This window comes from Podarcis gaigeae, assembly GCF_964106915.1.
Source record: "Podarcis gaigeae genome assembly, chromosome: 1".
Taxonomy (NCBI): Eukaryota; Metazoa; Chordata; class Lepidosauria; order Squamata; family Lacertidae; genus Podarcis; species Podarcis gaigeae.
The window spans coordinates 34695703-34712798 of NC_139678.1; the positions used below are offsets into that span (position 1 = coordinate 34695703).

The 17096-nt window shown below is 41.8% G+C and overlaps 1 protein-coding gene across 11 annotated transcripts in view; it reads right to left on the minus strand.

Moving 5' to 3' along the window:
- NPAS3 (neuronal PAS domain protein 3) overlaps nt 1-17096 on the minus strand; it is a 617308-nt gene that overhangs the window by 201566 nt on the left and 398646 nt on the right. For all 11 annotated transcript variants that reach the window (XM_083740963.1, XM_083740962.1, XM_083740958.1 and 8 more), the window contains one exon: nt 8295-8384. In XM_083740963.1, the coding sequence (XP_083597089.1) occupies nt 8295-8384 (90 nt within the window). The remainder of the gene's footprint in view (nt 1-8294; nt 8385-17096) is intronic.

Genomic DNA, 17096 nt, shown 5'->3' on the forward strand with positions numbered 1-17096 from the left:
CTCTGTTAGGGTTGCCATATTTCAGGAAGTAAAAATCTGGACCCCGAAAGCGATACCTTTCGTAAATTCTCCCTGGATGTCGATTCCGCCTTTGAAATGCCGATAATGTCCAGGAAAATCCGGTCGTATGGCAGCCCTACCCTATCATAGAATTGTAGAATTGGAAGGAACTACCAAGGTCCAACCCCCTGCACTGCCGGAATCTTTTGTCCAGCATGGGGCACAAACCCATCACCCTGAGGTCTCACGTTCTACCAACTGAGCTATGTCTCTGCTCTGCTCCTTAGGGAGGGGTGCTGGTGCCAACAATGATTGTTGTTGTTGTTTAGTCGTTTAGTCGTGTCCGACTCTTCGTGACCCCATGGACCAGAGAACGCCAGGCACCTCTGTCCTCCACTGCCTCCCGCAGTTTGCTCAAACTCATGCTGGTAACCTCGAAAACACTATCCAACCATCTCGTCCTCTGCCGTCCCCTTCTCCTTGTGCCCTCCATCTTTCCCAACATCAGGGTCTTCTCCAGGGAGTCTTCTTTTCTCATGAGGTGGCCAAAGTACTGGAGCCTCAGCTTCACAATCTGTCCTTCCAGTGAGCACTCAGGGTTGATTTCCTTCAGTATGGAGAGGTTTGATCTTCTTGCAGTCCATGGGACTCTCAAGAGTCTCCTCCAGCACCATAATTCAAAAGCATCAATTCTTCGGTGATCAGCCTTCTTTATGGTCCAGCTCTCACTTCTCACTTCCCACATTGCCAACAATGATTAGGTTGCCTGAAAGGCTCACCGAACTTTGCTATCGCTTGTACACAAGGTAACCTCAAATACAACTTTTCAACAGGATATATTTACATATCCATATTCACATATTCAGGCACCAGCACTGAGTAGGCATCCAATGGGACACCCAAGTAGGAACATACCCAAGTTGCCTTATACTCAGCCCACATAGCTCAGTATTGTCTGCACTGCTTGGCAACAGCTCTCCAAGATTTCAGACAAGGTTCTCTCACAGTCCTACCTAGAGAAACTGGGAACTGAATCTGGGGCAAGACATGCTCCACAACTGAGCTGCAACCCTTCCCTTTCAAGTACAGTGGTACCTCGGGTTACAGACGCTTCAGTTTACAGACTCCGCTAACCCGGAAACAGTACCTCGGGTTAAGAACTTTGCTTCAGGATGAGAACAGAAATTGTGTGGTAGCGGCGCAGCAGCAGTGGAAGGCCCCATTAGCTAAAGTGGTTCCTCAGGTTAAGAACAGTTCCAGGTTAAGAACAGACCTCCAGCACGAATTAAGTTCTTAACCCAAGGTACCACTGAAATAGTCTTGAAGGTTTTGGTCGTGGATAGCAGGTGTGGCTAAAACATCTTTAAAATCTTTGTCTATAATCTGGAACTCTGAGACAGTAGCAAGCTCTAAAATCTTGGTGGTGATCCAGAAGGTCCCTTGGAGGGCCAGAAGGTACTTCTGTGTACCATATCCCATTTCATTCTGGAAGGGTGACTGGAAGGAAGAATCTTAAGGTGATCCGATTTCTAGGTGTGCTTCCCTGGATGCATCCCCATGTAAATAAGCTTGTACCTGTTAATCTGCTCAGTGGCAACTACATTTCTTGACATTTATGCAACATTGGTATGTTGAAATATGGATGTTTTGGGGGGAAACATAGCTGGAGGACTTTAAACCCTTTGTTCTGAAATTCACCTACTTTAGCACAACCACATTAATTTAAAAGTATATGGTGTTAGCATCTTGGTCCAAGTTAACAGATCAAATCACTTTAAAGTGGGATGATGTTCTGTAGAAAAATGGCATTGCAGTTGAATGGCCTGGATAATTACTCTTTTGAATATATATCATCTTTAATTTCATAGGACTTTGTTTTGGGGTACTATCCATACACCAAGTATGTAAGACAGAAGTGCATATGAGAGATAGATAGATAGATAGATAGATAGATAGATAGAGAGAGAGAGAGAGAGAGAGATGCTCTTGATCAGCACTCCAGGCAGTTGAGCTTGCCAAAACAAAAGCCTGCCAGCATTTCAAAAACGCAACACAACAGGGAGATCAAGATTGTTTGGGGTGTGATCAGGAGGGAGAGATGAAAAGTTAGATACAGAACAGAAGAAGAAGACAGAAGCATGGTCTCTAGCCTTGCGCTAGCAGCAGGCTAGGTGACCGACATATAGTATATAGGAGACCTTTCAGCTGGTGTGGCGGGGGGAAACATAAGGCTTATGTCCATGACTGCAACTTTTTTAAGATTCTCTAGGAAAATGTGGGGGAAAGACTGTAGCTTAAATGGAGCACAGCCTTTTTGTGCTAAAGGTTCAAGATCCAAACCCCAGTATTCCCAGATAAGAGTTGAGAAAGACTGGCTGAAACCATGGAAAACCAGCTCAACCAACTGGCTGACTCAGAAAAAGACAGCTTCCTATGCTCCTGTCTTTGAGTTGAACGCAGCAGTTTTACTGCAGGGTGTTTCTCAAATATATATCCCACAGCAGTTCATTCTTCTTGTGTATCTACAACTTGTTCCAAAGAAGTTGCAGAAGTTTCACCAAAGACTTTGATTCCTTTGCCATGTTTCCTCTGGCAGCATGCTTTACTTGGCTCCTGATCCTCACAATGGTAATGGTTTTATTTATTTACTTCAGTTATTTGTTACTTTTCAGGGCCAAGCCCTCACAAAGTGACATATAGAGACAGGGACAAGAAATTTGGTGCCTGAGGACAAGACAGTGGTGATAGTTTAATTTTACTTGTGGTGAAACAGCATCTTTCACCTGTGTGCAGCTAGCTAGCTTAGAGACTGCAGGGCAAGTTATGTAGCACACAAAGCTCTGTTCTCTACCACTTCACCATCACTGCCTGCCCTACAACATCTGCCACCTAAGTCAACTCTCTCACTCTACCTAATGGTAGGGCCGGCTCTGTACAGAAAGAAGTAAACCAGGGGTAGGCAACCTAAGACCCATGGGCCACAAGCGGCCAACGAGCTGCCCCTGAACTGAGCCATCCACTTGGTGAGTCCCCTCACGCTGCGCTAAACCGGCACAGCACAGTGCAGGGACTCGCTTCCGCAGTGCTGGAAATCGCATCTGTGCTTGCGCAGATGCAGGAAATCGCAGGCGCTGATGCGCGTGCGTAATCAGGCCCACAGAGAGATCTCCGCTGGAGGGAACTGGCCCAGGCGAGGTAAATATTGCCAACCTCTGAAGTAAACACATACAGAGTATGAAACATTGAGTAGATATAGACAAACAGATGCATGAAAGATACCAAATTAGAGCACCAAAATTCTCCCAAGGACAGTAATGAGCAAAAAAGATAATTTTTGAATTAGGTCTTCTTGAACTGAAGGAGCCAAACAAGAGTTAGCCAAAGGAGAACACTAATTGGAAATTAGTTCATTTCAATCAGTTTCTCTCTTTTTGGGTGGGGTGGAGCTATTTTCTGAGCTGACTTAGGTGGCAGATGTTGTAGGGCAGGCAGTGATGGTGTTAGAGAATATGTTTGAGCAGACACTGTCCTAAAAATGTACTGGTACCTATTTGCAATACGTTTATATTATGATGTGAGGAAAACCGATCAACATTCACCAATTTCAACATAATCAATTCTGTGATCAACATTCCTACATTTACTCATACATCCCCAAAATGAATATTTTGGTAAGATTTCTTTCAAATTGCTCATGCACATCACATCCCTTTTTTAAAGCCTGTGCTTCCAGTCGCATGACAGAAATGTTAACCCTTTCCTCTGCCGCAGCAAGTAAATGGCTCCGGGTCTGAAAGCAGACATACTATCTAATCACTAGCTGAGCAACAAAACCAAATCTACGGAGATTATAATCAAATATACACTAGGCACTAAAAAAATAAAAATAAATCTTATGCATCATTCTCAAATCCAACATTACTGAATGTGTAAACTCTCAAAGTGTCACAAGGTTTATTCAACACAAACACAACCTCTGCCAGCTCATGGCACGAACCCAACAATGTTTATCTGATAGCAATGGGGAGAACATAAAGAATTGGAGGCAAGACATTTCCTGTGTATATATCCTATTAATGCTTGATCTTGGCACCTTTATCACAAACTAGAATTCAATAACACAGCAACCTACTACAATGACTTCCACACTTTGAACAATTTCGAGATCACCAAAGTGAAACATTAGCATTTCCTTTCTAGAGGGAGAATTGTTTGCATAGCTATTTCTGCTGCTGCTCTTTGTGGTAAATAAAGCTTTTGAATGCTTAATTTAGTGTGGATGATTGCAGTTTCTATTTTGCTACCCTTAGTGATGAATCTGTAACATATCATAGCTTTCCCAAGACTGCTGAAAAGACTACTTGCATTGGTACTCTTTGGCCTCAGAGGAAAAGGGAGTATCTCCCTTTGGTTTACAGAACTAGAAAGTATCTATAACATTTATTTATCTGAAATATTTTCACCCACTTTTCTCTTCCAAACTCTTTTTTTAAAACAGAAGCATCTCGACAGATTTTATCTGCAGGATAATATTCTAATATAAAATACTGCACATGAACCAACACAATGCTGAGGGAACACAATCTCCTTCAACATAACCTCAGATGAAATGTACAAGGGGGTTGTGGCAATAAGAACTGCTGTCTCCTGAGGATTTCTGGTATTGACTGCCCCTTTCCAAACTCCTGGCGCAATTGCTAGTATATTACAGCACAATAAATGTGCATCTGTTGTTCATTTATAGAGCTATGTTAAAAGGTAAAGGTAAAGGTACCCCTGACCGTTAGGTCCAGTCCCGGACGACTCTGTGGTTGCGGTGCTCATCTCGCTTTATTGGCTGAGGGAGCCGGCATACAGCTTCTGGGTCATGTGGCCAGCATGACTAAGCCGCTTCTGGTGAACCAGAGCAGCGCATGGAAATGATGTTTACCTTCCTGCCGGAGCAGTACCTATTTATCTACGTGCACTCTGATGTGCTTTCGAACTGCTAGGTGGCAGGACTCATATTTGTGGGCTCTGAAGTAAGTCTCTCAGATATTTGTATTGCTTACTCAAGTAAGTGGGGAGAATTATGATTCCTGCATTCTTTTCTGGCTCAGATTTTAATCCAAGCTAGAAAATAATCCCCCTACCCAACCCACACTACCAAGCCGCCGCCTCTACTTTCCTCCCACTTCACTGACCAAGGTGCTACAAAGTTGGGGGAGACCTCCTCTCTTCCTTCATTCTCCCAGCGAGCTGTCACAGTTTGCTGCCAGAGCTATACTGCTGCTTCACCCTGGTCAATGCAGTGGGAGTGAAGGAGGAGGTTTATGCTTGAGAACAAGACAAAGGGGCACATTTACGTAGGATTGGAAATAAGTTAGCTATTTTCTGATTTGGGGCTTATTTCAGTGCCAATCCAAATGCGAGCTGGAGGGGCTCAATCGGCCGTCACTCATTTGTTGCGCTGGACTGAAGATCCTACCTCAAAAAACTAGTCCACCCCAGGAACATTTACGTATTCACCAAGTATGTAGTAAGCACACTATACTGCTGGGAGAATAAAATTATTTCCTGCAGTTAGCAGTATGATTGCACTCTGTTGCTTGGAATGCAGTTGTGGAAATCTCATGGGCACCTGCTGGCTAGTATCTGTGACATAACTAATGATAGGCCATCCATTTTTTTTATTCCCCCCTTTTTTCTTACTCTTAGTTAAATTATTCCCAGATACACTAGGGGGAGGTACTTGAGGGACCAAAGGGTGCAGGGGAATTGCAATAAAAGGAGGAAATTAATTCTACCCCTCATTCCCTAGCTGATTCGATGCTGCGATCCTAACACCAGCTTACTGACTGGTCTCGAGTGTGGATATAAACCCTTTCAGCATCAAGTTTTCATATGTCAGCAGCCTATTTTAGCTGCAGGTGTGGCTAAGGACAAGAAGCTTTGAAATTCTGTGTTGAGAGCAATGAGCTTCAGTTATTCTGCTTTGGCAGTCTGTGTACAGCATGCTGGTGTGTACATCCTCTACACTTTTTGGACCTGGGATGCATGATGACTATTCCCCACTGCAGAAGACACATCTCTTACATCTGAATTGAATATCATGTTATTGCCTTTGGATTAGGGATTGCAGGACTGTTTCACAAAAGCTAATATGCTTTTGTAACACTCTGAAATGGTCACCTATGGACGTGCCCTTAGAAAACATCATATTGGTTTACAGCGCTTTATGAGTACACCGTGTTTTGCTTTTCACTTCCCCAGCCAAAGTATTTGAGCTTAGCAAGCTGATTTCACTTGATCTAGCAGTAATAATGGGCACAATCTTTTTGTAATCGTATATTTTTGACTAATGCACTGATTAATAACAAAGAGGTGTTTCTTTTTGCATGCTTGGCAGTATGCGATGTTCAGACTTACTATTTATAATCAGAAAATCAGAAACCTATCCCTTAAGTCTAGACGCTGAATGAAGAAGTCTGTATGTAGCCTAATAATGTCTGACGACTGCTGCTGCTGCTGCTGCTGAGCATAGAAGAATGCTTTAAAAAGGACTAGGACAGGGTTAAAGCCAACTTTTTCCTTGAACAGATGATATTTCAGATGGCCACACTATTCCAGATGCATCAATTTCCTTGAAAATCGAATCCATATATGTGCATATGCTGTGCTGGCAGGAGGACTGCCTGAAATGGCCCCAACCCAAGAGCTAATATTCTTTTGGCTGGAATAATGCAATTATTATTTTCCTAGCTATCAGTCTAAGCATACAGAGCCATCTGTTATGCAAAGCAAACATACACATCTCAATTACAGAAAATGCAGTTGCCTTGACAGAATTTGGATTACTCCACTAACCAGGGCTGTAAAATTTGTTTTAAGCTAGTGTATAATGGATGCCTTTCAGGAGTTCCCTAATTAGCATTTACCTGTTTAAACTAATTATTCATCCTTCTTCTTTGCTGGTTTATTAAACTTTGTTAGACACCATGCATAAAACACGTTAATATGAACACAAGACAATAATAAACATTACAATCCTGTGTGGTTTTTCATTTAAAAAAGTGCATTAACAACCATGTGGATTTGTTACGAAATATGAAACTTCTGATGTTGGTTTATAAACAGGCCAAAGAAGAGATTTTAATTCATTACAAAACTGAGGACTTCAGGAAAATTCAATACCAATTTTGAATTAACAAACCCTCCCCCCCCCCCCAGTGCTATTGTTTTGTTTGACAGAACTTCCATATACTGTAACTAGTATAAACACATAATTAATGTGTACTACATGGATACCACCATTTTCTATTAGGAGTTAATGGCTGCAATTCCATTGTCTCAAACACTATTTGAATCTTTTTTCCCTGCCACACCAATTATTTGGCTATCCCTTTTCATTACTTCAGGTTACCACTTTCAGCTTCGTTTAGGTGCAACGAAATAACGAAGTTATTAAAAAGTTCTAGTCCTGAGAAGGGGTCTCCTAACAACCACGGCAAGAAATGCAAGATGGGTGCCCAATTCCAAACAGTAAGACACAAGCATTAGCACAACTGTGGAGTTCCTCAAGGGTAGCTAAACAAGAGGCATAGCATCCTACTTTGCAACTCATTGTTCGAGAAGTCTCCCAGAGTCTCCCAGAATCGTATCAGGATGGTTCCGGTGTACCATGTAGCAAATGCTACTGAGAGCTCAGCCATTCGAGATAAAACCAAAAGTAATACTTCTATTCCCCTATAATCTTAGATTTCAAAATATGTCAGTAATGGAACAACAATAATTAAAGTACAAGTGCTATATGAAAAAAATGTCCTCTGCAGATTTACGGAACATGTGCGGAAGCAGCAGAATGTGTCCTTGTTGAAACCCTCCCTGCGAGTCATTTTAATGGTCTCTTTCAGCATTTCTTGACTCCAAATGACTCCCTGTCATTGTGTCAGCTCCCTGGATAATGCAGGGTACTCCATAAACATCCAGTAATAGGACACAAGGGAAGTACTATTAGTGTGTCCCTTTCCTACCAGGTACTGAGGTTTAAAGTTCAAAACAATTGAGAAAAGAAACTTCATTTGTTCTCAATAAATTAATAATGATCCTTAGTGGGCAGAAAAAGTTTTTTTTCAAGCTGGGGATTTTTTTTTTTAAATCCATTTGAACATTCTATACCAACTCACATTTCTCAATGATTTTCTAGGGTGGATAAAACACAGTCATTAAAGTATAAATTCAATAACATGCAAAATGTTGCCAAATAGATTACTGAGCACAGGAGTGGAACTTGTGCCATTAAATGGTCTACTTACTTGGGATAGGCCTAGATAGATGGAGACGGTTTCCGAAATGTACAAAAATTTCCCCTCTTGATTTAGTGCAAATACAAATCCATCCAGTGACTGCAAAATAAGAAAAAAAGTGAGAAGTTTGTTATATGGGGATATATTTCACTAACAGATAAAGCACAGGCATCACACATTCACTCTATTCTCATTATGGAAATATTGAAATTAACATACATTGCCATTCTTAACACTTTATTTCTGTTCAGTGCAGAAATGAAAGGAGTTTCCTTGCAGAAAAATGGAGATGAGAAGAACACTGTGGATTGCAGAAATTTGCTAATTAACAGAGGATTACGGGCCTCCTCTTCATTCACAAATTCACCCACACACATTTTTGTGCGAGCATAAACAAAACCAATCAACAGATTACTGTCAAATATGTTCACACCTGGAGACCATAGGAATCTTGTGAATTTAATCTCTTCAATGTCAGCTTGTACATTTATAAATTATATTCTGGCAGGTGTAAGGCTTTAGATATGGTTGCCAAAATATTTTATTAAAGAACATGTTATATACACATTTTTGGAAGCCACATGAAACATATAATCAATGAACAAACAAAAGGACTTATTCCTAACTGAAACACCACAGCACAGCACATTGAATCTATACATATTCATCAGGAATATACTTAATTTTATTATTTACTGCATTTGTCTTAAAGTGATAGTTTGTTATCCATACAATTTAGGTGAACACTCTCCTAAATACAGAATCAGGGGGCGGAATCCATTCCGGAACCCAATGCAAAGTTTGGGACCTATTGTGGACTTAACTAAATGACACTGATGCATGTTCCACCTGAGAAGGTGGTGGCCTCTTTTCACTGTAGGTTTTTTAAAACATGACCATCTGTCACAGATCCTTTAGTCCAACCCTCTGCATTGCAGAGGGTTGGACTAGATTACCCTTGGGATCCCTTCCAACTCTATTCCTTCCAATTCTATGGTGCAGCCTCTGTATTGCTTTCCAGGAGCACCTGAGCCTGTATTTTAATTAATTGATGTCTGTTTTTATGCTTATTGTGTTGTTTTTATGATGTTAACTGCTCTGAGCCTGGCCTCGGCTGGGTGGGGTATAAATAAAATAAAATTGTTGTTGTTGTTGTTCAACACTGCAAGGTGCTTTCCACCAATCCCGCCTTTCCCCCCAAATATAGCCAGCACCAGTGCTTTTTTTTCTGGGGGGACGCATACTCCTAAACATTTTGTGAAGCCATGTTTGGCCTCACTGAGGGGCAGTACAGTCATACCTTGGGTTAAAGACGCTTCAGGTTAAATATTTTCAGGTTGCGTCCCGCGGCGACCCGGAAGTAACGGAATGGGCTACTTCCGGGTTTCACCGCTCGCGCATGCGCAGACGCTCAGAATGACGTGACGCACATGCACGGTGAATCGTGACCCACACATGTGCAGACGTGGGTTGCGCTCTGCTCATGATGTGAACGGGGCTCTGGAACGGATCCCGTTTGCATCCAGAGGTACCACTGTATTTCAATATGAGTGAGACGCGGGTGGCGCTGTGGGTTAAACCACAGAGCCTAGGACTTGCCGATCAGAAGGTCGGCGGTTCGAATCCCCGCAACGGTGTGAGCTCCTGTTGCTCGGTCCCTGCTCCTGCCAACCTAGCAGTTCGAAAGCACGTCAAAGTGCAAGTAGATAAATAAGTACCACTTCAGCGGGAAGGTAAACAACGTTTTTGTGCGCTGCTCTCGTTCGCCAGAAGCAGCTTAGTCATGCTGGCCACATGACCTGGAAGCTGTACGCCGGCTCCCTCGGCCAATAAAGCGAGATGAGCACCGCAACCCCAGAGTCAGTCACGACTGGACCTAATGGTCAGGGGTCCCTTTACCTTTACTTTACGAAAATGAGAGTACCTACCCCTAAACATTTTTTTAAGGGGGAAAAAAGTACCAGCCAGCACTAACAACAAAGAGCGTGAAATTTTCCTATGGAGAGGCTTCACAACAGTACCCCAACAGTATCTCAGGTGCTAGGGTTGCAGGCAATGCTATTTTTCTAGAAAGGTATGAGCCAGAACTCACTCATGAAAGCCTCCCTTGTTCTCTTAAAATGACCATGGTGTCGACCTGAGAGATGCCAGAACTGAGTTCCGGTGAGTTCCAGCTGAAAAAGGTCCTGGTTCCAGGGCTCCTTGCATTCTTACCTGGGACATTAGGAGCTCTGGGAACTACACTTCCCAGGGATCCTGGCACATGGGACATTGTTGCACATATTTGCATTGCTGCTAAAAAGCCTCTGTAACCCCGTTTCTCAGGGACCTGACACCTGGAAGTGTTTTAGGCCTAGTGGATACCCTGCAGGGAGTTCTCTCCAATGCTGCAGTAGCAATAATCTGGAAAATTCGCAGGGTGGTGTGAATTGGGTGGTAGCAGGGAGGACAGATGGCCCCAAGTGAGTTCATTTCATTCAGGAACCAAGTATATATACAGTGGTACCTTGGGTTACATACGCTTCAGGTTACAGACTCCGCTAACCCAGAAATAGTACCTCGGGTTAAGAACTTTGCTTCAGATGAAAACAGAAATTGTGCAGCAGCGGCGCAGCAGGTCCCATTAGCTAAAGTGGTACCTTAGGTTAAGAACAATTTCAGGTTAAGAACAGACATCCAGAACAAATTAAGTTCTTAACCCGAGGTACCATATTCTCAGCTGCCTGTTTCATTAATGTGCTACTCACAACCGAGTAATGCAACTACTTAAAAAGTTTTCAGAGCAACTATAATGTGCCATCACCATTTTGTGCGTTACAAAAAAGAAGAGGGAGGAGACCGTTAATAGATGAAAGAGAGGATATGGAAAGATGGACACATAAAACAAAGCATTAAAAGTGGCTCCCCATGTTACCACATGGGATTAATTCCAGGTAGTGCTGTGGCAATATCCAATATCCAAATGTTTTCTTCTCCAGTGAAAGCAGATTCAATTTTTCTGTCTCATTTGCAACACACTTCAAAATTTCTTTATAATTTTGGTTGGTGCAATATTGAATTTACCTTATTGTTGTGAGGTAGCCATAGGTAGTGTGTGTGTGTGTGTGTGTGTGTGTGTGTGTGTGTGTGTGTTCCCATTAAACATCCCTCCAGGCCTCTGCAGCCTCCCTAGCTGCCTGTACTTCCTGATCTGAAAAAAGCCCATGGGAAAAGTTACCTTATGCAGCCTACCCCTGGGCTTTAATTTCAAGTGCAGGTAGTCAGAAGTCTGGCTACCAAGTGACCTCAAGATAGAAGAATAGTCCTGCTGGATCAGGGCCTAGGCCCACCTTGTTCTCACAGTGGTCAACCAGAGGCCCATGGGAAGATCCTGCTTTTAAAGGAAGGCCTTTTAGAAAAGCTTTAAAAGTAAATTTGCTGCACTTTAAAGAAATAACCATGACTGGCTATCAAATACACAGTAGACAGCCTCCTCAGCTTCCCAAATGTACAGGAAAGTCCAAATGAGGATGTCATGGGGTTTTGGGAAGGCTGCAGAATGTTGACCACCGGAGAGGTGATTTATAGAATGAAAGAAGAGACAGGCCACAAAACCCCTCAGCTGCCTTGAAAGTAAGGTAAATGCAGCAAAAAAAACACCTGCATACCATCCATTTGATAATAGATAATTCGTCTACACAATTTATTTTCTCATTAATTGATGGGCAATAAATTTTAAAATGCAGGATATATATTGGGCACCTATTAAATTCCAAGTTTTGAAAAGATTGATCATTACTGATCTTTGTTAGTTCAGTGAATTTCTTTTTCCTCTCTGTTTTTCTACACTGATCAAGCCTTCCATGTTCTATAGGAACACAGGAAGCTCCTTTGTACTGAGTCAGACCACTGGTCCATCTATTTCAGTATTGTCTACTTTGACTGACAGCAATTCTCTGGGGTTTCAGAAAGGAGCTTTTTCCAGCCCAGCCTGGAGACACCAGGGATTGATCCAGGGACTTTCGATTCAGTAAAATCAATCTATGAATCACTTCACACAGAAAGAGCCCCGAAGTGATTTAGAACACACACACACATACACACACACACACAAATAAAAATATGATAAATCAAAGTAAATATACTAAAAGTGTTAATTCTAAAAAGTCAGCCAACAATATAAAAATAACGAACCAGCCCGCATAAGGATGAATACTATTTTTAAAAATATCAAAAACAGACCACTAATGATGTCCACTTCTGGGAGAATAAAAATAGTGCCAGAAAGATGATAAGTTGACATCAGGCAAGCCTCCCTCAGGAAGGCATTCCACAACTGGAGGGTTGCCACAGAAAAGGCCCATTGTTTTGGTTGGGGCACACAGGGTCTCAGATATTGATCTCAGGTTCCATGTGTGTTCATATGAGAAAAAGTGGTCCTTAAGGTACTGGGGTCACAAGACATGCATGGCTATTAAGGTCAAAACAAGCACTCAAAAACAAATTGGCAAACAGTGCTGGCCACCCAGGAGCATCCCCAAACTGCACATCTGCTTCCTCATGTTGTGTGTTTCCCATCTGCAACAGGTCACACCACACCCATCTGGACAGGAGAATTGCATTCTAAGAGTGTCTCTATCTTGTCTGCACTGAGCTTCAGTTTGGTGACCTGCATCAAGCCCATTAATGAGGTCAGACATGAGTTTAGCACACCAACCATCACGCCTGCTTGCAGTGCAAAGGGGAAACAGAGCCCTGCATTATCAACATACTGATGACAACATCACCAGATATCCAAAACTCCAGGTCAATGAGTATCAATGAGGACACACTCTCCATGTCTCATTTATTTCAGTGAAGGCTGGGCGGATCCATAAATGCGAAAGGATGCTTCCTTCATTGAGATGGATTGAACATGTGACCTTTGGTGACCAGGCAGGTCTGGATGACAGAAGGCAGCCTCTCAGGTAACCCAGTGCCCAATTGTTCAAGGCTTTATTGGCAGCTAAAACAATTCCTTTAACAGGGCTGTTCCATGCTGGTGATAGGTTGTTCCACCTAGCAAACTAGCAACTATATTTTGCACCAGCTGCAGCTTCTTACCAACCTAAAGTGAGGGCCCAGAAAGATTTGTCCAGTCTTGACCATACATGGCCACTGTGTCTAAGTTATCTGGGTCCATGGACAGTTGTAGCTTGCGTATCAGCCAGGACTGGTCAAATGCATTTTTAGTCACTGAGGCCACATGGATCTCAAGAGACATAGCTGGATGCAAGAGTGAGTGCAACCCCCATGAGAACAGGCAACTGACCTATACCCTGGATCCAGGAACTACTCACACATGGGGCCTTCATTTGGCCAGAATTCAGTCTGTTTATTGGCTTCTTATCCAGCCCGCCATTACAATGGTCTATGACTTGAGCAGCCACACCTCAGAGAAAAAGAGCAGTGATTTATTTCAAAGGATGTCATTTTATTCCATCTATGATCAGATCAGCTCCAGTTGTGATCATAACACAATAACAACTGGTGTGTGTTTAGAGAAAACAATGTCTTCTGTAATCTCACTCTGTTTCAGAACCAATAAGTCTCTGTGTGTTTTAATGTTTTTATTCCTTTGCTTCCTGAATAATTTCTAACACAATGATGAAAAGAAACTCGTTTTGGCAAGTATTCAGAGTTCTTTGATGTAAGAGGCAGAAACAGAATGAGCCACTTATTGGAAAACAAACAGTAAAGTTGTCATATTAAAGAAAGGATCTTCAATTTATATTTATGAATTAATAAAAATGTAAATCTACATAGATTTTAGTCAAACAAAAATATTTTTACCATGCAAGTAGTTTATTTTGAAAATTATCATAATTTCTTTTCAGATGATTACCACAGGAACCTTGAATGCTAATATCAATTACTGGTGAGCAACTTCAAGTGACATTTGGGTCAACTTTAAAGTTTGTTAAAGACACACTCAAAACTTTTCCAGATTTAGAGAGCAATCTATCAAGCACTGCTATTGTGTAAACTTAATCCTATCAACTATTAGTGTGTTCCATTTCTGTGGAGTTCCCAGGTAACTGTGGCTGAAATTAAGGAAGGTTGCAGAGCAGCAGTTTTTTTTAATGTGCTACACCTTTAAAAGACAATTCCGAAATGTCTGTATTTTGTCCATAATATCTATGGTTCTCCTTTCTTCCGTTGCTGAGTAGGAAACGGGGCAATATTTCATTCCAACACTTTGCCAAGAAGATCTTAGTTCCAAAAATGCAATAAATAAATGTGTTTTCACTTTGTAAAGAACTAAAACACAGTAAGAAGGCCATTAAAGAAGCATATCACCAGGTGCTAAGAAAAAATATATGAAAGATCCTCCAGAAGAGGGAGAATGGGGGGTGGGGAGCCAGCATGTGAACCTACAAAGAAATGGATTATATTGGGCTTTAACAGGGAGCAAAACTATGGTGATACACCAGATGTACAAAAATGAACAAAATACTCGTACATTGAAAATAATTTTTGGAAGAGGTTTACCTTGAACTTAGGAGAATCTTCCATAGTACCTGAGATACTTCTGCAAGTGCTGGATTCTCCAGACTTTGACATCATAGTGGTAAGAACAGTTAAATTATCAGTGGCCAATTGTGACCTCATCCATTGCTAATTATAGGACCCATTTACACCCGAGTTGGACAGGCCACCATGGAATTATAGTATTAATCTTTGCACTATTGGTCGTTTTGAAGTGAGGACCACTGTGCAAGATTTGCTGCAACAAACTAACATGGCTATCCCTCTGAGAATATTGTCATTCCTGATACTACAGCTGTGGGCATAATAATGCTCATTTATTTATTAAATATATTTATAACCTCCCCTTCATTGATACAGTATCAGACCAACAGACAAATAAATTGACTAAACAGTGGTGACACAAGGTCCTGCTGAGACAGGAGCTGATGATATCCTAACCAATAGTACTGAGGGTGATGGTACTACTGTGGTCACTTTCAAGCTTGTTGGGGTTGCTGTGCACTCAGCATCATCAGAAAACACGGCTTATTATTGATCATTGCAGGAGGTTCCATAGCCAGTACAGTTTATGCTGAAGAAACCAAGGAAGATAAGACTGATGGCACCAAGACAGATGGGTTAATTGGAGCCCTTATATAGCTACCACAGATTTAGAGAAAGACACAGACACACATGCTTGAAGGAACCTCTGGATAGAGTTCCAGAGGCTCATAATATGTTTGTTGGGATGGCAGTAAGAATAGTGATCTTTAAACTAAAATGTAGAAGACAAACAGGGGGCTGAAGCAGAGAAAGTGTTTGAACTATTTATACTGTAGATAAATTGCCATTTATTGGCAGTGCCATTTTTCTAGACAAAGAGGTGCTGGAACTCACCACAAACACCTCCCGCCTCTTAGAATGGCAATGGTGCCCACCTGAGAGGTGTCAGACCTGAGTTCCAGTGAGTTCCAGCTGAAAAAAAGCCCTGATGGGATCATAGAAATCATAGAATTGTAGAGTTGGAAGGGACCCTGAGGATCATCTAGTCCAATCCCCTGCAATGCAGGAATATGCTGCTGCCCCATACAGGGACCAAACCTGCAACCTTGGCATTATTAGCGCCATGCTCTAACTAACTGAGCAATATCTAATGGTGATGATGGAAATACTTACAAAAAGAGTAATAGCTTCCAGCGGTTCTCAAGCTATGGGTCCCCAGATGTTGTTGGACTACAACTCCCATTATCCCTAGCCAGCAAGGCCAGAGCTCAGGGATGATGGGAGTTGTAGTCCAACAACATCTGGGGACCCACAGGTTGAGAATTGCACTCTTCATGTTTACTGACAATCTTATTTGATGGATATAAAGGTGTTCTGTGTGGGGAAAATGTACATGCAATATTTGCACGGCTAGCAAATGTTGGTAACAATTGTGTTGTGATTATATTTTTTATATGTCACCACAGGCTTATCCGAGTCTAAATTTCTATCCATTGGATTTCTTATTACAATGGACCCTCTTCATCAGTGAGGCACTGAATTTTCTTGGATAACATAACTCAGCATAGGAAAATACGGAAAGCGAGGACAGACAGGCTAAAAAACAATATGAGCAAAAAAGAGGCAACGCTGCTAAATTTGTTTAAATCCTGGATATCCAATACCCAACATGTTTGAAGTATACCTTCTTGAGGGGGGGGGGAAATATAGCTCATTAAGTTTTTCATAAGAGCATTATATGCTGGGCATTTTACCTCTGATTCAATATCTTATACACAGCTCAGTACAGAGGCCATTTTTAAAAAAAACAAAACCAAAATTGTAACATTTGCTGTATGATCATTGTTCATTTCTACCTTTAGCAGTAGCAGAAGCTGTGAGTAATGCTAAGGATTTACATGGTGCCCTGTTATTATGAGCTAGTCTCATCAAGATGTAAATTATGCTTTAGTCATCTACAATGACGTTAAGGACCACCCTTTACTAGAAAGGTGTGGGGCTATAACTCTCCAGCACAAATTTCTGAAGACAGAAAGTGTGGATTTCTTATAGTCAAAGTTTGAACATTACAGTTTGGGGGTGGGGGAGGCCTATTTTGTGATCTCTTCCACCTACCAACTATGTACAACATGTGATTAAAGCTGAGTTCCCCCAGCACTTTCTTATTTTGATTTGAGAAAACCATTATGCATTATGCTGTTTCAATCACCACAGGCTACTTTTTTTCAAACTGCCCCACTGTTTTCAACAGGCGCCAATTAAGATTCTGGGGTCAAAGAGTTAATTACATCTTCTTACCCACTATGTAGAATTTTCTGA